General features: G+C 34.8%; 3 protein-coding genes across 4 annotated transcripts; 1 reads left to right on the forward strand and 2 right to left on the reverse strand.

Annotated features, from left to right (window-relative positions):
• Window positions 1–157: 157 nt before the first annotated feature.
• LOC103872873 (retrovirus-related Pol polyprotein from transposon TNT 1-94) lies at window positions 158–10,547 on the reverse strand. 2 transcript variants are annotated; one of them, XM_009151318.3, is made up of 5 exons: window positions 1,186–4,210; window positions 958–1,096; window positions 751–882; window positions 571–661; window positions 158–489 (listed from the first exon to the last, which is right to left on the reverse strand). In XM_009151318.3, the coding sequence occupies exons 1-5, from the start codon at window positions 1,272–1,274 to the stop codon at window positions 263–265; spliced, it is 678 nt and encodes a 225-aa protein (XP_009149566.1). In that variant the 5' UTR covers window positions 1,275–4,210; the 3' UTR covers window positions 158–262. The 2 variants fall into 2 exon arrangements, with proteins under 2 accessions (XP_009149566.1, XP_033129820.1); XM_033273929.1 differs by lacking the exon at window positions 158–489 and having other exon boundaries at window positions 989–1,096; window positions 1,186–10,547.
• Window positions 10,548–12,607: 2,060 nt separating this feature from the next.
• On the forward strand, window positions 12,608–14,491 carry LOC103872877 (AT-hook motif nuclear-localized protein 27). The gene is made up of 2 exons (XM_033273943.1): window positions 12,608–13,017; window positions 13,250–14,491. The coding sequence occupies exon 2, from the start codon at window positions 13,332–13,334 to the stop codon at window positions 14,265–14,267; it is 936 nt and encodes a 311-aa protein (XP_033129834.1). The 5' UTR covers window positions 12,608–13,017; window positions 13,250–13,331; the 3' UTR covers window positions 14,268–14,491.
• Window positions 14,492–16,867: 2,376 nt separating this feature from the next.
• On the reverse strand, window positions 16,868–21,000 carry LOC103872878 (AT-rich interactive domain-containing protein 6). Its single transcript, XM_009151321.3, has 14 exons — window positions 20,749–21,000; window positions 20,188–20,597; window positions 19,972–20,117; window positions 19,829–19,868; window positions 19,422–19,474; window positions 19,280–19,325; window positions 19,088–19,180; window positions 18,565–18,666; window positions 18,423–18,471; window positions 18,275–18,338; window positions 18,023–18,089; window positions 17,801–17,851; window positions 17,389–17,481; window positions 16,868–17,286 (listed from the first exon to the last, which is right to left on the reverse strand). The coding sequence occupies exons 2-14, from the start codon at window positions 20,563–20,565 to the stop codon at window positions 17,191–17,193; spliced, it is 1,278 nt and encodes a 425-aa protein (XP_009149569.1). The 5' UTR covers window positions 20,566–20,597; window positions 20,749–21,000; the 3' UTR covers window positions 16,868–17,190.
• Between the last annotated feature and the right edge of the window lie 2,788 nt (window positions 21,001–23,788).

The following is a 23,788-nucleotide window of genomic DNA, read 5'->3' on the forward strand; positions in this document are numbered from 1 at the left end:
TATGTTCATATGCATTTCAGCGTTTGTTAGGTGGTAATATACTCTTTAATTAATTGACTTGTATTATTCCAAATGTTGTTTGCACATGGGCATCCTATGCGAATCTAATAATATGCCAGGCATAATCCATGTGTCGTAATACTAACACTTTGTCAACTTCTAGAAACAAAATTACCCCAAAACATGTTTGTAGCATCATCAAAAAGTCAATTTTCCAAAATATAAATACAACTGAATCCAAACAGAGTTAGATGAACAAACGTCAAGAAGCTATCAGAGTAACGAAACATATATGTAAGAGAGAAAAATCATCCGTGTAATTAACCGTATGCTTCTTCTTGATACTATTAACTTGGCAGGGGCCATCTTTGCTTAGAAGATAAGACGGGAGAAACCGAGGAAGACTCACCGAGACAACGAGGCACAATACTACTAAAACCACCACTGAGCAGCATGAATATGCGATGCCTAAGAGCTGTTCTTCACAAACTGTCACCACGAGAGTGAGTTTTAGAAGAAACAAAGAAGCTTGATGCGATAGTAGTAGTAAGTAAGTAAGAAAAAGCTTGCCTATGTTGTAAATGATAAACGACCGTTCTTTGAAATTTGGTATAGCCACGATTCCTTCTGGTTCCACCGTCACCAAAACATACAACCCGTCCTAAATCAGGAAAACAAAAAAACTCAAATACTTGGATTCTTTCCAAGTTAAAACAACACTCTCTGAATTTGAAGATGGCTGGCAAAAACCTTGTCATCAACTTTTTCAAAACTTTCGGTTTTAAATATCAACTTCTCAGTGTTTAACAATCTCCTCATCTGATTTAGCTTCAAACCCGTTCCACCGTTCCTTAACAGTTGCAGCGAGAACAGAGCAGGGATCTGTCATCACAACAAAAGATAAGACTTTCAAAGGTTCCAAAAGGAAAAAAACATGAGAAACAAAGTTTGACATACAGAAGCTGGGTACGAGATCTTGACTTCATACCAAGAACTTGACTTAAGCCCTTGTAATCTGTAAACTCGAGATCCGGACTGCAACGGCAGACTCTCCTTCCGTAGTTCCTTGCCAGCATATAAAGTTTTTCCACCAAACCTACAAAAACGTTACATCAACATCATCTCTACTGTCCCAATAAGAATTTGAAAAGTTTCTAGTAATGTGACGTTTTAAAGAACACTGACAAGCTCTCATGGCTGTGGCAAGGCGCAGCGATTATGAAGACGATAAGACAGAGGAGCAAATAGCATTCTCTGACGCGTAACTCAATCATCCTACGAACGATGGCTCCTATAACCACCAGTCCTGAAAGAAGAATCAATCTTCGAGTCCTGAACCAATCTCTGTAAGCTGTGTTCTCATAAGGACTAACTCGAACCGAATCGACGATCGATAGATGCCGAAGCTTTGCGTTAGATTTCGTCAGAACTGGGCCTAACTTTATTAATGGGCTAAGATCTTAATTGAATAATCTTAAGGCCTAATTAGCCACCATATCAAAAGCGTGGATAAAATGATCCTGACCGTCCACATCACTCTGACAAGCATCTCGTTAAAGATCGTAGACGTGGTTAGATTTCCACGTGGTAATGTCTACGTGGACGATTGGTAAGAATTTATTTTTGTCCTGTCTTGTGTAGGGTCCTCTTTATGGGCCCAAAGTCTTGGACACTAACTCAGAAAGTCCAAAACGGTCAGGTAGACATGTGGGTCAGTTATTAAACCAATTTGGCAATTTGCCCATGTTGCTTCTTCTCCCTTCTAAATAATTCATCAATCAATACAATCACCTTTTATTTTCACGGTATACAAACCCAACAGTTTTTCTTTGTCATTTATAAAGCTAAAAAGCAGATTTTTTTATTTATCATTTCTATAGTTTAATAGGTTTTTCAAAACAGTTTGTAGTTCATTCACAAACATATAAAAAGTGTATATATATTTTATCATTTCTATATATATGTGCAAATTAGTTATAGACTATGAAAGCTTGCTCAAATTCAAAACGAGTAGAACAATAATGAAAGAGACATTTGGTTTTGTATTTGTTTGGACTATTTAGCTAGAAATACAAATTGGAGGAGGTAATTGCAGAAATGTGCATTTTTTTTAAAATAATTGGGGAACCATGTCAATTTTGCTTTGAGTTGCCAATTTTCTCCTTTAGCTCCAACTTCTTCGTTACGTATGTGTTACCTGCTACCGGGACTGATACCAAAAAAATTATATTGTATTGAAACTGTTTCCAAACGCAATCAACGTTTTGAAACTGGATACATTCATTTAAAATGATGATATAAGATATTGAAACCGGATATAGCTCTAATAATTGAAGAGAGAAGAGTTGTGAGATATTTTACAAATTATTTGTCAGAAATGTGATCGATAGGAAGATATTTTACAACATGTTGTTCCATGCGCTGAAAGTGATATGAAGAGTGCTTGACGCCATAGGACCATGGTATCCTGTTCATCTTGATATATCAATCAAAATACTATCCATGTTAGGAGATGGTGTTGGTTCTCTGTCAAATAACGGAGCTTGAATGTTAGAAGTATTTTATTAAAGAAAGCAAGAGCTAGAGATACGCGTATATGTGTCAATAGGCTGCAATTATAGCATAATTACATTTATCTAATCCGGGTTTTACTATTAGTAACCGGATATATGACAGTAGGGTGCATATCTACATAAGTGAATTTCCGATTCTTTGCATTATCAGAAGTTTCAAGATTGTTTGCATTATTGGTATTTTCGATATGTGCAACAGTCCCGTCATTTTTTTGCTTCATACGTGTCATTGATCGTTTTATTTGATTTTGTTATGTCCATAGGGACACTTTAGATATTACTGCAAAATGCACAGTCTCTTTACCTGTTACCTAATTTACGTCTACAATTTTGCTATCTAGTGCAAAATTATAGAAGCACACAATCAAAGCTTTCAATAAGAAGTCCTTCTCTTATTAATCAAACTCACAAATCACAATATCAAAAAGTCACACATATGCATCTCAATATGCCTCAATATATATATGACTATCTAACTCCTAATCTTAATAGGATTAACACAAATTCATATTTTCCTAATCCTAATAAATATCCATAACTAGATAGGATTAGGTAGCTTCTTCTTCAAGCTACTTTCAAGCTGGATCCAACATTCTCCCGCCTAAGCTTGAACTCGCTCTCGCACACGTCATGAACGCCAACTAGAGTCCTCATCTCGACAAACTTTGTTCTACCAAGCGACTTGGTAAGTATGTCAGCTCGTTGCTCAGTTCCTGGAACATGTTCAACTTCTACTTGATCATTCTCAACGCATTCTCTTATGAAGTGGAATCTCCTGTGTATATGTTTGCTTCGCCCATGAAACACCGGATTTTTTGTCAACGCAATTGCAGATTTATTATCCACTTTTATTGTCACCCGTTTGCAGTCTTCACCCATAACTTCACTAAACAATTCTTGAAGCCAAATTGCTTGTTTTGCAGCTTCCGTAGCAGCCATAAACTCAGCTTCACATGATGATAACGCGACAATCTCTTGTTTCTGTGAGCACCAGGTTATAGGACTCTCACCAAGATAGAACACATGACCAGTGGTGCTCTTTCCATCATCAGCGTCGAGGTTATGCGAGGCATCACTATAGCCTATTAGCTCTACGTTCTTGCTGGCTTTAAAACGAAGCCCTAGAGAACAGGTTCCACGCAAGTACCTCAAAACTTGTTTCAGAGCTGCAGCATGAGACTCCTTGGGCTCTGCCATGTACCTGCTGAGAACTCCCACTGAATAAGAAAGATCGGGACGTGTATGCAACAAATATCTCAAGCATCCAATGTTCCTTCTGTATTTCTTTTCATCGACATTCTTTTCCTTAGAGGACTTGGACAAACTCACATTTATATCCATCGGTATGTGAGTCAAGTTACACGAACTCATACTGGTTTCCTCGAGTATTTTCATTGCATACTTCTCTTGACTCAAAACTATGTATCCTTCACATTGCTTCACCTCTATTCCCAAATAGTATGTCAATCTTCCAAGGTCACTCATCTCAAAGTTCTTTGACATCTCCTTTTTAAATTCTAATATCATCGCAAGTGATGACCCTGTTACTAATAAGTCATCAACATAGACCACAATAATCAATAATCCTCGCTTTTCTTCCTTCCTGTATAGGGAGGGCTCCTTTGAACACTTAAGAAAATTCAAACTGCGCAGGATAGTATTGAGTTTTGCATTTCATGCCCTTGGTGCTTGTTTTAGGCCATAAAGTGCCTTCTTTAACTTATAAACCATCTTCTCCCTTCCTGCAATAACAAATCCTTCGGGTTGTGTAACAAATACTTCTTCTTTTAGATCTCCATGAAGAAAGGCTGTTTTCACATCAAGATGATGAACCTCCCAATTCCTTGCAGCTGCAAGTGCAATGACCAAACGTATGGTTTCAATTCGTGCTACTGGCGCAAAGACTTCGTCATAGTCTATACCATGCTTCTGAACATACCCTTTAGCCACCAACCGTGCCTTGTATTTGATGACACTTCCATCAGCGTTACGTTTTATTTTGAAAACCCACTTAAGGCCTATAGGTTTTACTCCAGACGGCACTTCAACCAGGTCCCATGTGTGGTTTGCTTCAATAGAAGCTATTTCATCTTTGCACGCATCGATCCAGACTTCCAATTCTTTAGCTTCTGTAAAATCCCATGGCTCTTCATTGATCATCATTAGTAACTGCTCACACTCTGTTTCCGCAAGTAGTATATAGTCATTAAGATAGGTTGGTGTTGTAGTTGATCTCGTTGATCTTCGCAACTGTGGTTGCACGTCTTCACCATCTTCTTCTTCATCACTCTTATCAGAATAAGCTTCTCCGGTAGCTGGGATCTCGTTCGTAGCTTCACCAGCTTCACTCGGCTCATCGTTCGATCCCTTTATCATCACAGAGAACTCCGCTGTTTCATCGTTTACCGTCTTATCCCAGTTCCATTCTTTCTCTTCCAAGAAACAAACGTCACGACTGACCACTATACGCTTGCTTGTGGTATCAAGAAGCCGGTAAGCCTTGGTTCCAGGTTCAGTTCCGAGGTGTACTAGTGCTCTCGACCTGTCATCAAGTTTCTTTCTTCCTATCGTATCAGTCCTCGCATAGCAGACGCATCCGAATACTCTAAGATGGCTGAGGTTTGGCTTCCGTGATTTAAGCACTTCGTATGGTGTTTTTCCGTCCAAAGACCTCGTTGCTACCCTGTTGATCAGGTAGGTAGCATGTCTTACAGCTTCTCCCCATAGATAGTTTGGTAGATTCATGTGTTTCAAGATACTTCTTGTCATCTCCAAGAGAGTTCGGTTTCGTCTTTCAACCACTCCATTCTGTTGAGGTGAATAGGGTGCCGTTAAATGTCTGTTGATGCCGTGTTTATCACAGTAATGTTGAAACTCATGTGATGTGAACTCTCCCCCTCTATCCGTTCTGAAGGTTTTGATTTCTGTCTGAGTTTCTTGCGTAACACTCTTCCTGAAATTTTTGAATTTCTCAAATGATTCACTTTTCTCCTTTAGCAGCACTGTCCACATATAGCGTGAGTAGTCGTCGATAAGAACAAACACATAACGCTTCTTGGCCGGTGTAGACGGTGTGATCGGTCCGCATAGATCACCATGGACGAGTTCTAGAGGTTTTGAAGCTCGATATGTCGTTGATTTTGGGAATGAAGATCGAGCTTGTTTCCCGCGTAGGCACGTCGTACAGGTCTCTTTGTCGATGCTCAGCTTGGGAATACCTAGGACCAGTTCCTTGTTGATCATTAGCTTCATCGATTCTATGTTGACATGTCCGAGACGTGCGTGCCACGTAGACGAGACATTGGTTATTACTTGTAGACAACGGACCTGTTCAGCGTGTAAGGTCACTTTGTAGAGACGGTTGCTTGATCTTGTGGTCTTCAACATCAACTCTCCTGATCGATCAAACAACGAGAGAGTATTGTCTCGCATACGAACTTCACAGCCAGCCTCAGTCGCTTGTCCTAAACTAACGATATTACTCTTTAAGTTTGGTATGTAATATACGTTGTAAAGGATTTTCTTCTCTCCACCTCGGAATGTAAAACGTATGGAGCCTCTTCCTACTATATTGATGCGCGAGTCATCTCCAAATCTTACTTGGCCAGTAATGCTTTCATCAAGGTCTTGAAAGAATAGTCGGTTCCCACTCATGTGATTGCTTGCGCCATTGTCGAGATACCACGTGTTCTCCAGGTTAGTCTCAAAACTCTTTGGATTTACTTTCCTTTCGTTTAGATATACTACTTCATTCATCATCAATTCATCAGCCTCATGTGTATCATCTTCCTTCTTCTCGATGGCTTCTTGGAGTTTCAACTCCTTGTCTGGACATTCTGATGCGTAATGACCAAGTTTATCGCACTTGAAACATGTAATATGAGAGATGTCTCTGTTCTGTCCCTGTCCTTGTTTGTACGCCTCTCTCTGTCTCTCAAAGTTACTGGAACGACCGCGACCTCGTCCTCTCCATGATGACCGTCCACCACGTCCTCTACCACGATTGTTTCCATAATTGTTGTTGTAACCTTCATAGTTTGATCCTGAGTTAGCCGCATACATTAATTTTTCTTGATCATCAGGTTTCTCTTCTTCCTCCACGCATACTCTTTCTTCATAGGCCTTTAACCTGCCTACTATGTCTTCGAAACTTGTAGTGTTCAGGTCAAGGACTTGCTCGAGGGAAGCAACAATCTGGATATATTTATTCCTTGGCAAACTTTTAAGAAATTTCTTTACAAGTTTTGGTTCTTCTAGGATCTCTCCCAATGATGCTGATTTTGATGATATCTCAGATAATTTTCCAGCAAACATATCGATAGTGTCATCATCTTTCATCTTTATTCTATCAAATTCAGCCATTAGAGTTTGGAGTCTAGCTTCTCTTACTCTTTCAGCCCCAACATGTCTTGATTTTATTGCATCCCATACTCCTTTTGCTGTATCAATCTCCCCAACTTGTAAAATTAGGGCTTCTGGTATGGATTGGAACAGAAACGCGATTGCCATATTATTTTTCTTCTCATCTTTAGCTCCAGGATCTATTGTTTCCCAGACCTCACTAACCTTAAGAGCTATCTTCATTCTCATGGCCCATACAGTGTAATTTGAAGAGGTTAGCATAGGAAATTTAATGGAGGCAGGGCCGTTCTCTTTGTTGATCACTCCGGGTACGTCTTCTTTGCTTTCTGCCATGGTTGCTGTCGTAGTATCACAGTCGTATGATTTAATCGGATGGTTTTATATAAGGCTCTGATACCAAATATAGAAGCACACAATCAAAGCTTTCAATAAGAAGTCCTTCTCTTATTAATCAAACTCACAAATCACAATATCAAAAAGTCACACATATGCATCTCAATATGCCTCAATATATATATGACTATCTAACTCCTAATCTTAATAGGATTAACACAAATTCATATTTTCCTAATCCTAATAGATATCCATAACTAGATAGGATTAGGTAGCTTCTTCTTCAAGCTACTTTCAAGCTGGATCCAACAAAAATTCCTTTCCATTTTATAATTTATATTTTTGAAATTGGTGGATGGGGTAGTAGCAGATCACACATCGACAAAGATGTGAGAATGGGAGTGGGCATTATTGAAAAGGTTGACCCGTAATTTCTGATTGATCACACCTGCTTTTGAATTTATTTTTCAAATCCAGTGGAGACCACCAATCTTAATTGATCTTTTTTATCAAAGATCTTAATTGATGTTTACTAGCTCCTTTTAAGCCATGGCCATGATTAGGCTGGTAAAAAATATTGTAGTAACATAGATATATTTGGTATATTAAAATAAATAAAAGTTCAAGTCAAAGTCGAGAAGTGAAATATAATATTTATTGTCAAAAGAGTGGAAGTGTAGTAGCATCAAGAAATCGGTTATTCCCATATATGGTATAATTATATACCCTCATTTTTAGGTTAATAATATTGTATAGCCCAATCATACATTTATGTTTGTACAAAGCAACAAAAGCAGGTCATGTTAGATTCCGCGCGACAAACCACATAAAGTATGATTTGATTGATAATTTGATATAACTACACATTTCATCTTCAAATTGTAAATTACTAACTTTAGCAACTAACTAACTTTAATATAGGATCGACAATTCCTCTCTTAAAAAAGTCTCAAGTCATTGGGTTGAACCAGCAATACAAGTTTTTCTTGGTCAGAATGGTTTACATTTTTCGAGAGGAAGTATGAATATTTTTTTTTGTCAACGAGAGAAAGTATGAATATATTCTAAGTTCAAGACTCCCACATCTTTATTTTACCGGTAAAAAAATACTATTTTTTGGTAAAAATCAAAAAAATACCATGCACCTTGAAATTTGGAACTTTTCAATTATAATCAGATTATGATGAATATATAGCTACCGCTTTTTATCTTACATTTACTTACCGAACTTATTTAACTTTTAAAGTATAAATCTTCTTATATGAAGTACCATGTTGATTAGAACTGAGATGTGTATATAGGAGAGAGACACACGATACTTTTTTTGACAAAATGTGAATTCATTTCATAGAAATGGCATTGAGATATAATAGTTTGGATCTAATTCTGCTAGAACTAGCAAAGGCTATCTAAGAATCTCCAAAAAAAGATAAAAAAGATCCTTAGATACATTGTTAGGCTTAATCTAATAAATACTAAGGCTAAAACATGAAACATGGAGAACAACATGACAGCAATTGACTTCCATATGACCCAGAGGACACACGATACTATCTCATATATATAATATATTTGGCGCGTAATACTTTTGATTGATATAAGAAAATAAGCAAATCAAATAAAAGAAGGGTACTGATTGATGGTGTCCCATAATCATCAAAGTTGTTGGACCTCTTATCGTTTTCCATATATTTAATTGAAATGATGTCATGTCGAGTAGGGTTTTTAAGAACTATTGTTAAAGGATATGTAGAAAATTTAGTTTCAAGAGCTTTTAATGTTATCTCAGCCTCAAAAATATATATTTGAATTATTTCTCCAAACAAGCTGCTTCATTATCACCTTAAATGATTTTACCCGTTTATGTCGGAAAATTAGAACTGGTTTTATTCCATGTTTGTTGATATAGATAACTCTTGCAGTACTCAAGATCCACAAGGATCGAGTTATATCTTATGACACTGTCTGGTGAGTTATAACTTTGAGAAATAGTTTTCATTAAAAACAGCATTACAAAACCCATTCGAATCGGCTGAATTATACGGAGTATGGAAGTATTTTTCTTAAGAACAAAAAAAATGGTGGCTATCTACCAAAGACGAATCAACCTGCAATTACTCACATCGACTGCAATCATGCTTAGTCATGCTTGGCTTGATGTCCCGGACTCAACGATGCTAAGACGGTTAAATCTTTATCGACAATTCCGTTCCATTTAACCACATCTTCAAATCAAATTGCTCTTACCTTTTTAAAAAGCATTCACTGTCTTCTTTTTTTTGGTAAAAGTACTCTTAACGTGTACTGTACAGCTCAACTTGTCAATTAATGGTTTTTTTTGGTGAAAGTTGTCAAGTGATGTAAATCAGAAAAAGGGGGATACAATATAATGTTAAATAGCTTCCATTTATCTTCTAAGTTTCTAGATGATAATTACTAGACTTAAAAAAGAAACACAAACCTTTTTCTCAAACTCTATGTGACTTTGTGAATAGTCACAATATAGTTCCAGTATAAAAATTTTGGTACTATTTTTATAAACTGATGATTAAAACACGTAAAAGTTTTCACATTTTTAGGTTTGAAAGTTGTAAAATACGGCGGCAGAAGTGAACCTTAACCTAAGTACAAAACCTTAAGGAAAAAGTGAATGATATGGGTAAGCTGGATAGACTGGGTATTGGCCAAGTACCGATGTTTCCGACCGCCTCCACGTGGTCACACTACTTGCCTTTCACTTTCATGCTCTGACCTTTTGACTGCACGTGACTTTTGTCTGTGCACGTGCGGATCAAGCCAACGTGTCCGGTTTAAGTACATTGCACCGAGCCCTAAATCGGCAGGTTGCGCCGATGAACGGTTCGTGGGTCCCGTACGTCATGAGGATGGACGGTTTTGATATGCTTTTACAGAGGCCCACATGGTTTAGCCCACATGCGTCCACGTTGTGGAGCGGGGCGGGTGCGGGTCAGTCGAATTGGAGTCGCGGGTACTCGTTAACCCGCAAATTTAAGAAAAAAAGATTTTTTTTTAAAAAAAAATGTTTTTTTTATAAAAAATATATTAAATCTCGTAAATATTTATATAATTTTAATTATTAATATATTATTTTAATATAATTTTTTAAAAATAATATTTTTTAATATATAATAATTATTTTTAATTAAAATAATTATTTTTAATATAATTAATATTACCCGCGGGTTAAGCGGGTTACCCGCGGGTTTTTGCGGAGCGGGTGCGGGTAGAAATTTTTTTGTTTATGAGTTATGCGGGTCGATTTTTTGAATCAAAAAAATGATTCAATCCGCAGCGGCGGGTCGGGGCGGGTTGACCCGTAAACCCAACACTATTTGGGTGTTACTATATGGGTGCAGTGAAGTGCAGTTAAAAATTAGGACAACAAGTCACGGTCCGATGAGGTCCAAGCATTAATGGGTCGGATCCAGTTTAGTCACTTCAATAAATAGGCAATTATTTGGATGGGTTACAGTGATACATGTTGGTAATTGTTTTTGGAGTTATCGAACGATTTGTTTTGGTAACAATCGAACGTGTTTTTTTGGTCCAGCAAAAAAATCATTTTTACTTTAGTCTGTACGGAAGTGATTATCAATGAATTCGGTTTATTTTTTTCGGTCAAAAGATTATTAAAAGATAAATTTATGATAAAATTATTGTTGAAAAATCTAATATTTTTCAATATATAGTTTATTCGGACACTTATAATACTAATAAACGAGAGTATATTTTGCTGTCAATTTCGTGTAAGTGTATGTAACCAGTTTTGGTAAAAGATATTGGAGACCAAACTATTTGACTGACCTATTTGCCGACTAAATTATTTATATCGGCTTGACAACTTGGTTACACCATATAAGTACTTCAAATTATATGATAGAAATTGTAATTTAGTGGTCTAGTATTCGAGGTAAGGTGAACTGGACATCAGTTTTTTGTGAAAACCCCAAAAAGTTTCAACTAATTTGACATTATGATAAGAGACCCCCTATGATATTAATTACAATTCCGCATTGATGAACCATTAGCTTTCTCTAAAATTATCATTAAAAAGGGTCCACTTCGTTTTATGATAGTTAAAGGAATATATATCCTCATCTATCTATAATAATAAAGAACCATTATCAAGATTGAATGTTCTTATGACAATTATTTAGTTATGCGTCTTATGCCCTCTCCCATGACAATAAAAGTGGATATTAATAAATATCAAATGTAACAAGTGGGAAACTTTAGTAAGAACATTGATTCATCGATATCCAATTAGCTCGGGTTCAATACAACACGGTTATTTAGCATTAGCGCGCGCGCATACACACAAATGCAAAAATATATAGAGAACATGTCTAGTTCAAAAGAAATTATTAACTAATCAACAAATCATGGTTAATTAATTATTGTTCTGCAACGCCTATAAATTCCCATTTTTTACTATTAAAAATTGTTCGTATGTATATAATAAAGCAACGTGGGTTATTTTTAGAATATTATATTTTGTTACCAAATACTATATATTTTATTTTAATATAAAATTATTCATTTTCGCAATAACGAGCTGGAGAAATATATATATAAGTTTTGTCTATATAACTCACGTACGGCATTTATCAACCGTGTTTGAATATGAATGACATGTCAGCAGTTAAAAATTTTTTTTACATAATCCGAGTATCTGAATAGAAAAAAACTCGACTAATCACCCCGTAAATTAATCGGTCTAATATTGGTAAACAAGTCCAATTGTTTTACGTGAGAGTTAGATACCTACCTACATCGCCAAGCCACACCCACACATCAGTAAATGTATTTTCAACCAGATCACTCAACACCCTTCTAAACTCGTCGTATCAGCTGATCACACCTGCGTGAGTAGTTAAAAACTCAGCTGTCGTTAAATTTTTAACCAAATTATCAGTTTTAGTATTTTCTCAAGTCAAACATGTTGTGATATTTCTCATTTTTCTCCTCAAAACACTGGCATTATTAAATACATAAAAGTTAAAACTACTAGTAACATAGCAATACTGTAGATACAAATTTAAATTTGGTTAAACCTAATCTTCACGCGCCCTAAAGTGGGTGTGAGATTCCTTTATCATCTTTGTACCCAACTTCCACTTGACATTTTGTGTTGAAAATTAAAAGAATGATGCGTGTTCTATATTTCGTATATGGTTTGCAAATTCCAATAAACAAATCGTCCTTGTACTTTTTTTTTCCTCTATTGACTATTGTTCATCCTCTTTCAGGCTTCCAGATTATAAAACTTTTTTTTTTTGGTATAAATGTTAAACAGATTATAAAACTTCTTCACAATGTTTCATTCTGTTATTTTATCCGATTGGAGCCAAACAAAAACCTCAACGAAGCCCTAGTTTTCTTTTGTGATCTCATGCAAGGATGATAACCCACTTACTCAAATATTTGTGTCGGTTTGTGGACGTAATATATAGCACTATTTATATTTATTTTACATCATATTAATATTAATATTTATAAAATATAATAAAGGAGGCTGTTTCTCCGCTAAATTCTCGCTGTATGTCTCTGTCTTTGCTTTTACTTTCCTCGTTCAGTGAGAGGACCAAAAATTGATTGCAGAGTCGCACATGAACCTCAAACTTCTCTCTCCTTTTTCCAGAGTACATCAGAATCGTTAAAACACGACGCCGTCTCATAGACAAGAAGCTGCTTCTTCCTCTTGCCCTAATTAAGCTACCCAACCAGGGTTTTTTCCTCTTACCTTTTCTACACTTGAGAGAGAGAGAGAGAAAGAGATCATTTCACATAAGTTGCCACTTTTTTCTTTGCTTGTTCTTTATCTTAGTTATGTTCTTGGTCTGTTTTAGTTTTGTCGGCTTGTGTAACTGATCACCCTTTCTCTAGTTATTGACTCCTCAAAATCATGAGTTTTTGACTTCTTGATCTGAGTTCTTTAAATTTTCTCTTCAATATATAAGGGAGAAGGATCAAGAATCAATAAATAAATTTGAGCTGGCGAATAAACAGTGGTGGGATAGGGAATTAGTAGATGCGGCGGCGATGGAAGGCGGCTACGAGCAAGGCGGTGGAGCTTCTAGGTACTTCCATAACCTCTTCAGACCAGAGATTCACCACCAACAGCTTCAACAACAAGGCGGGATCAATCTTTTTGACCAGCATCATCAACAGCAACAACATCAGCAGCAACAACAACAACAACCGTCAGATGATTCAAGAGAATCCGATCACTCAAACAAGGATCATCATCAACCGGGTCTACCCGATTCAGACCCGGCTACATCAAGCTCAGCACCTGGGAAACGTCCACGTGGACGTCCACCGGGATCTAAGAACAAAGCTAAGCCACCGATCATAGTGACGCGGGACAGCCCCAATGCGCTTAGATCTCACGTCCTTGAAGTATCTCCTGGAGCTGACATAGTTGAGTGTGTGTCCACTTACGCTAGGCGGAGAGGGAGAGGGGTCTCCGTTTTAGGAGGAAACGGCACCGTTTCCAACGTCACTCTTCGTCAGCCAGTCACTCCCGGAAATAGCGGTGGTGGAGCCGGAGGAGGAGTTGTGACTTTACATGGAAGGTTTGAGATTCTTTCGCTAACGGGAACCGTTTTGCCACCACCTGCACCGCCAGGTGCTGGTGGTTTGTCAATATTTTTATCCGGAGGGCAAGGTCAGGTGGTTGGGGGAAGCGTTGTGGCTCCGCTTGTTGCATCAGCTCCGGTTATACTAATGGCTGCTTCCTTCTCAAACGCGGTTTTCGAGAGATTGCCTATTGAAGAGGAGGAAGAAAGAGGTGGTGGCGGTGTAGGAGAAGGAGAAGGACCACCGCAGATGCAGCAAGCTCCATCACCATCTCCGCGGTCGGGGGTGACCGGTCAAGGACAGCTAGGAGGTAATGTGGGTGGTTATGGGTTTTCCAGTGATCCTCATTTGCTAGGATGGGGAGCTGGTACGCCTTCAAGACCACCTTTTACTTAATTTACGTTATTGTCAATGGAAATTATGTGTGTTTTAATCATTTTGTGGAGCCGTCTTTTCATTTGGGATCTTTGTATTTAGTTGATATGCATAGTTGAGTTCTCATGTTTTTTATTTTCTTTCTTTCTCTTCTCATCTTTGATAGGATGACGTTAGAGGAATGCATATTTGTCCCTCGTGTACTTGTTAGAGAAACCTTGCCATATATGCCTTTGTATGATTCATTGCTAGGGTTTCGTGCTGTACTCTATACCTATTAATTTGCTCAACTGGACATATATATATATAGGTCTATTTAATAACAAGTACGATTCTTGTTAGCTTTTTTTTAGGTTTACGCCATATTCTTGATGGCATATAGGTGCTAGTACATTGATCTCAGAAGTTACTTAATTTTATACAATTCCCTATAATTATAGTGTAATTTATAGTTTTTGATGTTTATATCAACGCATAGGCCGACACTATTTCCCCTAACTATTTGCAGTACAATGCACTTTCACTTCAACATTTTTGAAAAACTTCAATGTAGTATATATTTAAGGATAAACATTAGCTTACATATTAGATGATAGATCAAAATGTTTAATCGCTCGACACTCGTTTCCTTAAACGTTTACATATCTTCTAGCTTCTATATACTTATCTTCTAAATTCAGCACTTGATGACTGATAGAGCATCTTATAGTTCTCTTGTATAGTTTATGGTCTTAACTAGATGTCTAATTTGGTTATTTGAGCAAATGCCCAAGCAATCTCTCAATTAGTCTTGCCGTCATAAGAAGAAAAAAAACTACACATATACTTGGAGTGCCCATGTCATAATGCTATCTGTTCGAACATTCGAGTTACTTACTTACTTGCATGCATAAAATATATGCATTAATGCTCCAGTGAGACCAATCATTTCTAAGAGAGTTGTAAATTGATCCAACGCCATTATAGACGCCAGGTTGACCATACGTAGCTCTGAACAAACTGTAGGTCATATATATTTATGCTGTTCATGTTACAATGATATCATAGTTTTGGGTGTGAGATTATAAACCCCATGTGTCTGAACCAACAATTCAAATATATTATGGTTTGGTATCGGTTTACCAAAATATATTTGTATGAATTTTAGATCTTATATGGGGATAAAGAAACACCAAAAAACAATGATGTTTTGTTACAAGATCATGAAGAATGTTGGTATGAATTTTAGGCAAGGACCAAGGTAATGGTTAAAAGACAACCGTTACAGGCTAACAGCACAGTACAACCGTTACAGGGTTACAGCACAGTAGAAACATGAACTGAATGGGTATTTCACGTCGGTTACATATAAATTAGTGAATGGCCTTAACATGGGAAGGTTAAGCAGGAACATGAATTACTTGTAGTGTCAGTTAATTAAGAGTCTCTGCTGCAAGAGAACAAAAAGGGTTTTGATTACCAAGATATATATGAAAAAGAGGAATGTTTCAATTCCCTAGGGTCAAATTTATTGACTAGGAACAAAAGAGTATAAGCTTAAGTGTTATTTAAATGATATTAATATACTAAAACATAGTATTAAAACTAAATACTTTCAGATAACCCAATGTACACTCCAAAAGAGAACTGGGTTTGCAAAGCAACTTAAAAGATTTGATCAATAACTGTAGAGTATGATTGCTACTAACTGACCATTTGTCCATTTATAAAGTTTGTAAGTTGCGAATGTATATTCAATCAAATAACTCTAGACGTTATAATACTTCAATTGTTGTGAACTTGTGATACATGGCTACCCAAAAGATTAAAGTTAAAGATAATGAGTTTATTTACTGACAATATAGACAAGACTACTCCAACCAAAAACATAGATTTCTTATAACTAGTATAGTGAACTAGATACATTCAGCAAGGTTGTTTTTTTCCAAAAAAATATATCAATACTTACTTTTGTAATTTCATATGGCTTTTTGGGGGCTAGGAATATGCTAAGCGAAAAAACGTAGTAGCCATGTTCGTAACTTTGTATATACTCCCATGTGGTGTTGTCGTCATTTGCCTTACATGCAATCGAGCTACACCATGTTGAGAATAAACTGGGTTTTATTTTTCTGTTTATAATTTTATGCTGGGAACTTTCTGCTTGATAAGACATTGACACATACGAACATATAATAATATAATTCGTATTTATCTCCTTGTTATAATACATTATCTATTCTAATCTAGTCGATAAACTAACTAAGCTAAATTTTCTGTAAATTGAACATTGGTTTAGAGTAAAAACTAATGTTTCCTGTTACTTTAAAGTTTAAAGATAGAAAAAGGCATTATAATAACAGATCAAAGACCCTGCAATATTTTTGATATCTAACATTAGCCTGGACTTTCACAATTTTGAACCTTAAATTAACGTCAGTAACAAATCATAACCCTTCATATCATTTTTTAATCTATGCCCCAAAAGGATAATCAGTGAACTTTTCAGATTCATTGAAAATGTCAAAAAAGTTTCTGGTACTGTTATTTTCCCTTAAACAGTATGCACCACGAAAAATTTCAAACTTTTCTCTTTTTGAAAACAATTCATCTCAGGACTACTTTGAATACCTAAAGAAATATTCATATCTAAAAACCCCATAAATAAGAAAAGCTGAACATTCCAGTTTTGGACCAAACACATGTATCATTGTTGCTTGCATCCTAAAAGGCTAATTAAAACTAAGAACTGAAGCAGCTTCTCCAACTTATAACAAATTCTACAAAAGAAATATCTTACAACAAAGATACAATATTTTATTGTCTGCTCTTAACTTTGAGTCTTCAAACTAAAAATTACAGTTAAAAACTGCTCCAGCCCCCCTAAGCCATTTTGTTCCAATACCCAATGAATTCCTAAGAGAAACTAAGAACAAACAGCAAGCTCAACAACACTCGAGATCAATCACTTCTCATATTGAGCTCGTACGAACAACCGACCATGCATGCTCATGATCGCATTTGTATGAAGCGGATCGATTCTTGCTGGTAAGACAACAATCTGGTGTATCAAAATCACAAGACGATTCTTAGTTAAGATAACAACAGGTCTCTGTATCGGTTTAATTGCAGTATCTGAAGTATATAAGAGAGATTTTTTTACCTTTTTGAATGGTGTAATGCCCCAAGGATTGTCAAGCTGCTCAGGCTCGCCTGTTATAATCAGCCTTCCTGCAGGATCTGACTGAATTCGAATCTGAGAACAAAATAAAACAATTCAGTTCAGGACTTTGATCTCTGTTATGATTTCACCAGAAAATTCGTACCACCTACAAAACTGTGTATTGAGTCTATAACCAGTTTCTATGCAACTAAAGGTTAACCTTGCAAAACTCTACGCTGCTTCAGATCTATAACGTAGAAAATATAGTCAATGGAACTGCTTTTGGTAGCTAACAGATCTCTATGTGCTTGCATTGTATTGCCACAGTAATAGCAATTATACAGACTTCAAAGACTTAATTCAAAGACTTCTTCAAGTAGCTTTTCAAACTTTCAAGGGAGTTAGTGCTAACCTCATTGCGGAGAAGTCCAGGTACCAAGGCAAAAACCTCAAAGGATTCTCTCTGTGAATTCAAAACAGAAAAATACAGATTTGGTAAGCTTTCAGATTGGGAAACAAACAATCCAAGTTTGCAGTTTATTAGCGTTTCTTCAAACAAAGTCTGGCCTTTTGATCAGACTTTTTCTCATGCATCCATCAGTTACAACAGGAGAAAATGGCAGAAGTTACTCACAGTTTCTTTGACAGTTATCTTCACCCAGTCAGCAAGAGGTCCATCATCAATAACGTCACCAACCGACCTAAGGCGCCAAAATCACATCACTAATAATTAATATCTTGCATTGAGTAAAGACAGGATAAAAAAAGGAGACCTAAAGTAACATGTTACGGTCAAGAAACTAAACTAAACTACAGTAACTACTTAGAGGAATTAAAAGAAGGAAACAAATGTAACATGCAAAGGAGAGGATTAGCTTTCCGTAACTGTTTTTCTGCTTCTTGTGAAACAGCAAGGTCCGTGCAATTTGGTGTTCTGGGTTTCGGCAGACCTGAAAAAAGAAACCGTTTTAATCAAACATAATATTAAGCAACCGATGTTGACAAGAATAGTAACGCCTTGCGAAATAACTTACCAATGCTCTTGAGTTTCTTGTGTTTTGGGGTTGAGTTTAAGCCCATATCCTGAAAACAAAAGGAGAACAGAGTTATGGACCAGGTGAAATCACAAAATGCGCAAGATTTTGAGGTGAAAGATTAACAAATATGCTCAGTAACCTCTCCAGAATCATCAAGGCGATGTGCCTGCCAACCTTGCATAGCACGAGCTGCGGAATCTCTCCGTGCCCTGCCTGATCCCGAACCTTGATGGCTCATGACCTACATCAAAGTCCTTATATCAGGAAAGAGAAAAACATGGAGAGGACATAACTTTTATGATAATTTACTAAGTTATGCACATAGATTGCTTATGGTCTTCCGAATTAGATCAGTCAGGTTACAGATGGTAAGGCTTAACAGGTTTAGTTTGTATTGCACATTCAAGAAACTCATTAAACAAAGGCTGAAATAGAACTTTTAAGCTGTCATTCCCTCAGTTTAAACAACATTTTATCCATACATAACATGACCTCCCTCCCCACAATAGATTAACAAGTAGATAGTTTTCTTTTACTTTCACGGTGCTAGATCTAGCTAATATCTTCACCCAAACTTTCTATATCTATCTATCTTTCCATAAATTTGATAGTGTCGAAAAGCCAAAAGCATTAAAGCCACCATTTTTCAAGAAATTTCTTACCTCTTTATCGAGGCTTGAAGACATATTGAGTGTTGGACCAGGAAGGTTAAGGTCACCATTTTTCCTTAAATGCTTTTCGTACTCCAAAAGTGCCTGCAATCGAAGCAACGATTCAAATCATACATATATCTATATGATAAGATAGAAAGGCAAAATACCAATATGACTTATGCACTCTACAAGGAAACTCACCTTCTCATAGAAATTGCGGAATGTGTAGGAGATTGTTGTGCAGGTCCTGAAGAAAGAGAGTTAAATCAAAATATGTAACAAGTTACCATCACGAAAAATCAGCAAAGGCTAAAGGAGAGTCTAGGGGAAACATTAGCCATACTTTGGAGGATTGAAGGATTCTCCAACTTGTCGCCAAAGCTTAGATGTGGTGACCTAAATTACATGATAAACAGAGGAATCTTAGACATTCCATTCCAGTAGAAGATTAAAAAAAAAAACATTGAGTATAAACTCCGAGATAGTAAACAAAATTACTTTTCAGACAACAAATCAAATACTCTTTAATATATTTACCTAAATCACTTTTAAGTAAAAAAAATTCTCATCTCTGAAAGTCTTTCCATGGTTAGAGACTTTTATCATCAATAAGCTTAGTGTTTACAAGTTATATAGTTCATACGAGTCAAGATAAATGACCTAGAAGATTCAAGTAACGATAAGGTTTTGGTAATCATGAAGTGGCGATGCTGGAGTTCAAAGACTAAACTAAAAGAAGTGGATGATTACCACTTCATGGCCACCTAGCTTAATGACCGCTCGCCATAGCCTACATTGCATTAGTAAAACATGCAGTGATTAACCAGATATATAGGGGTTTATTTAAGAACAAAAGCAACACTTCTTTATTTATTTAATTCCAAAAGCCTCACTTGAGAGTGTTCAAAGGCTTCTGGTAAAACTTAAGAGGCTTGTAGTCAAGGAAATTCTCTCTGTGAAAGGTGTCCAATTCCCTTAGAAACGCCTGCTGTTCTTCTGGCGTCCCTGCTTCATCATCATCATCATCCTCTCCCTGTGCCTGTAAAGAAAAGAAGTGAGCTCGTTAAGAAACTTTACCTCATCTCCAGAGAATACAAAAGATCTATTACCTCAGAGTCAGTGAGCAACCAAGTCTTGCGCTTTTTGGGATTCTCATCATCTCTAGGATCGGGACTCAAAAAGCGCACCTGAGTCTTCTTCCGAGAGTAAAGAACATCAGCAGTCTTCTCACGGCCATTAGCCTGACCATCAACATCTTCGTTATCCTCGAGAGGAAGGTTTTGAACCTTCTCTGGCTCAGAAGGTTCACCCTTGAGGACATCATCATCATCAGCCTTCCCATGACCATTAGCCTGGCCATCACCATCTTCGTTGTCAGGAATGAGCTCACTTGGGTTTTGATCCTTCCCTGGCTCAGAAGGTTCACCCTTGAGGATATCATCAGCCTCACAAGGCACATCTTGCAATTGCATTTCCTTATCCGCCATTGATAAAAAAAAAAAGAAGCTTCCTTTCTGCTCTGGAGTAGTCAGCAACAACAAGATAACATCATAAGAAAAACTAAGAGAAATCACAAAGAATAAAACAAGAGTAAACGTCTCTATTGCAAACAGAAAACAAAGAGAGCAGCCAAAAGAAGACGAAGAAGAAAAAGAAGAAGATAGGCTTGCCTGTTTCTGCAGCGACGGCGCCGCCCGGGAAGGGTGAGACTTTCCGGCGGCGTGCTAGGGTTTGCAGGCGGAGAAATTGAAAGAAGATGCAGAGAGAGAGAAAAAGAGAGTATTTGAAGTCTCTCTTCCAGATTCCTTGTCAATGGCGGAAGATATATAGAGAGAGAGAGATGTGGTTTGCTTTTATGTTTGAAACGCTGATGAGCGACGGAGTTTTTAACACTTCTCAAAAGTTCCCCAACTTTTGTTTTTATTTACACTTAAAGTATTTTTATTTTCTTACAATTTTATCATTAAAGTTTAATGGAAATTTTGGGAGAAAATAGTTTTGTTATTTTGATAAAAAAATTGCTTCTTGCAATTTTGTTGCATGGGACAACACTTATTTTAAAATAACATTAGGTCTGATAGATAACACTAATATTTTTGAAAAATAAATATAAACGATGTTTAGATAGTAATTTTTTTTTTTAAAATCATAATGGTATAGCAGAAACTGAAAGTTTTACTTATTTATTTTATAATTAGAAAATATTAAAACTGTAACTTTCTATGTATAATCGTTAAAATAAAAATATTCATCGAAACAATTAGTAATTTAAAATGATGCCAAAATTGCTACAATATTTATGTGATATATATTTGTATTTATTATTGATTGAATACTATTTATTAATCTTGGGATAAAATAATAATATCAAAATAAATACAAAATAATGATAATATTTAATTATTAATTATAAAATTTATTTATGATAAAAAAATTGTTAAATTTAAATTTGAATATATTCCAAGTATATTTACCAAAAAAATACTAGAATGCAAGTGTTTAGTTTTATGGTTTTACAAATTATAGTATGTGTAATAATATTTTTTATAAAAAGTTAGATAATATAATTAAAATCCATAATTATTTATTTATAGGGATGAAATTTGTAATTATTTATAATTATCATTTGAAAAATACTAAAACAAAAGGTTTGGTGATAAAATTTGATATTCTGATATACTACCAAACATAGTTTATTGACTTAGAAAAATATAGATTTTTTTCAGATTTTCTCCTATAAATAGATGTTTGAAATAGGTGATGTATATAAGAAGGATATCTTTTAAACTTGGGAAGATCTTTTACCTCTGACTATGTAAAGAATAAAAAGTATAAGTGACAAAAGTAGGTATTGACTAAATAATTTATTACCAAGTGCAGTTTATATACATAGGAATTTATCTTTATATATATAGGATTATTTTATTCTTTGAAAATAAAATCAGATATATAAGGAAAAATATCTTGCAAAAAAAAAAAGAAGAAGTTATTTTATAAATGGGCCATCTCGCTAACTAATATGCTAGTTGAGCCTTTAGGCCCAAAGAAATAAATTAAAAACCGTCGTGTATGATATAGGCTCAATGCGAATCGAAATAAAGTCTCTTTACTTTTTCTGTTGCGAAGGTAGTTTAGAGAAAATATTAAAAATAAAATAAAAAAGTTTAAATAAAAATGAATTATAAAATCCTACAAATACAATAAATTATTTAATAAAAATAAAATAGAAAACTAACTATAAAATAAGTGATATTTATTTTTTAAAACCTAAGAAAATAAAAATATAAAAGTACTCTTATTATTTTCATATAAATAACTAACTTTTCTTTTTAACAGATAAATGTATGCCACAAAATATAAACAAAAATAAATATTATTCTTACATCTATATTTAGGTTTAAGCTTTCTCATATTATTTTCACAAAGCGTGGTTCTTCAAAGTTGCTAATTAACATGATCGCGACATGAGTCCATTAATTTATTAAGATTGTGACATGTCTCAAAAATATGTTACAATTCTCTTTTATTAGGATTTAAAAAGATTTAGAAAAAGAATATTATTATTACATTTTTTAGGACACTAAAAAAGAAAAATTATTACAAAAATATAGTTTATTGTTTCTTTTAGGAGTTTAGAAAAGAAAAATTATAATTACATAGCCTTTGACAATTATATTTGTAAGGCTCTTTTTATAATCTTTAAAAATATTTGAAAGTAAATTTAATTTTGAAAATTCTATAAACAAAGAATAATTGTAAAAAGCTATTTCAAAGTATTGTTTTTCTTCTTAAAATATTTTGTATATTTTTCATCTTTAAAGATACTAAAGAAAGATATTATAAGAGAAAATAATTTTTAAAGTTTAAATAAAAACGAATTATAAAATCCTACACGTACAAGAAATTATTTAATAAACATCAAATAGAAAAACTAACTATAAAATAAGTGATATTTCTTTTTTAAAAACTAAGAAAATAAAAATGTAAAAGTACTCTTATTATTTTCGTATAAATAACTAACTTTTCTTTTTAACAAATAAATCCATGCTACAGAAATATATACCAAAATAAATATTATTTTCACATCTATATTTAGGTTTAAGCTTCCTCATATTATTTTCACAAAAAATAGTATTGACAAGAAAAATATTATCTGAGTATGTTCTTTTAATTTTTTTAAACAACTCAATTTTTTTATCATCCTTATTACATCTTATGATGTTAACACAAGTTTTTTTATTATGATGTTTTTATCGTATATAAGTATGTGTAAATATGAAGAATTTATATGTTTGTATGTATAAGACACAATATATAATTAACTAAACATAATATTTTTATTAAAAATATATTAGTTGTATAAAAATCTTAAAAAACAAGAACGGATTATAGTTGGAATTTTCCTTTTTAAAAAATTTAAAGTAACTTATTTTTTATAAATAACTAACTTTTCTTTTTAATATATAATTTCGTGTTAAAAATTATAAACCAAAAATAACTTCAAATATTTCTCTCGATATGATTGTGACATTTGTCCAAAAAAAATTGTGTATGTATTAATAAAAATCTATCATTATGTGAAAATAATTGTTTTTTTTTCTAAAATCCTAAATAAAAGAAATTTTTAAAATAACTTTTTCCTCTTTTAATCTTAACCAAATAAGATTTTTTTTCCTTTTAAATCCTGACCAAATAGAATTGTAAACGTAA

The sequence above is a fragment of the Brassica rapa genome, chromosome A06 (assembly GCF_000309985.2).
Source record: "Brassica rapa cultivar Chiifu-401-42 chromosome A06, CAAS_Brap_v3.01, whole genome shotgun sequence".
Lineage (NCBI taxonomy): Eukaryota > Viridiplantae > Streptophyta > Magnoliopsida > Brassicales > Brassicaceae > Brassica > Brassica rapa.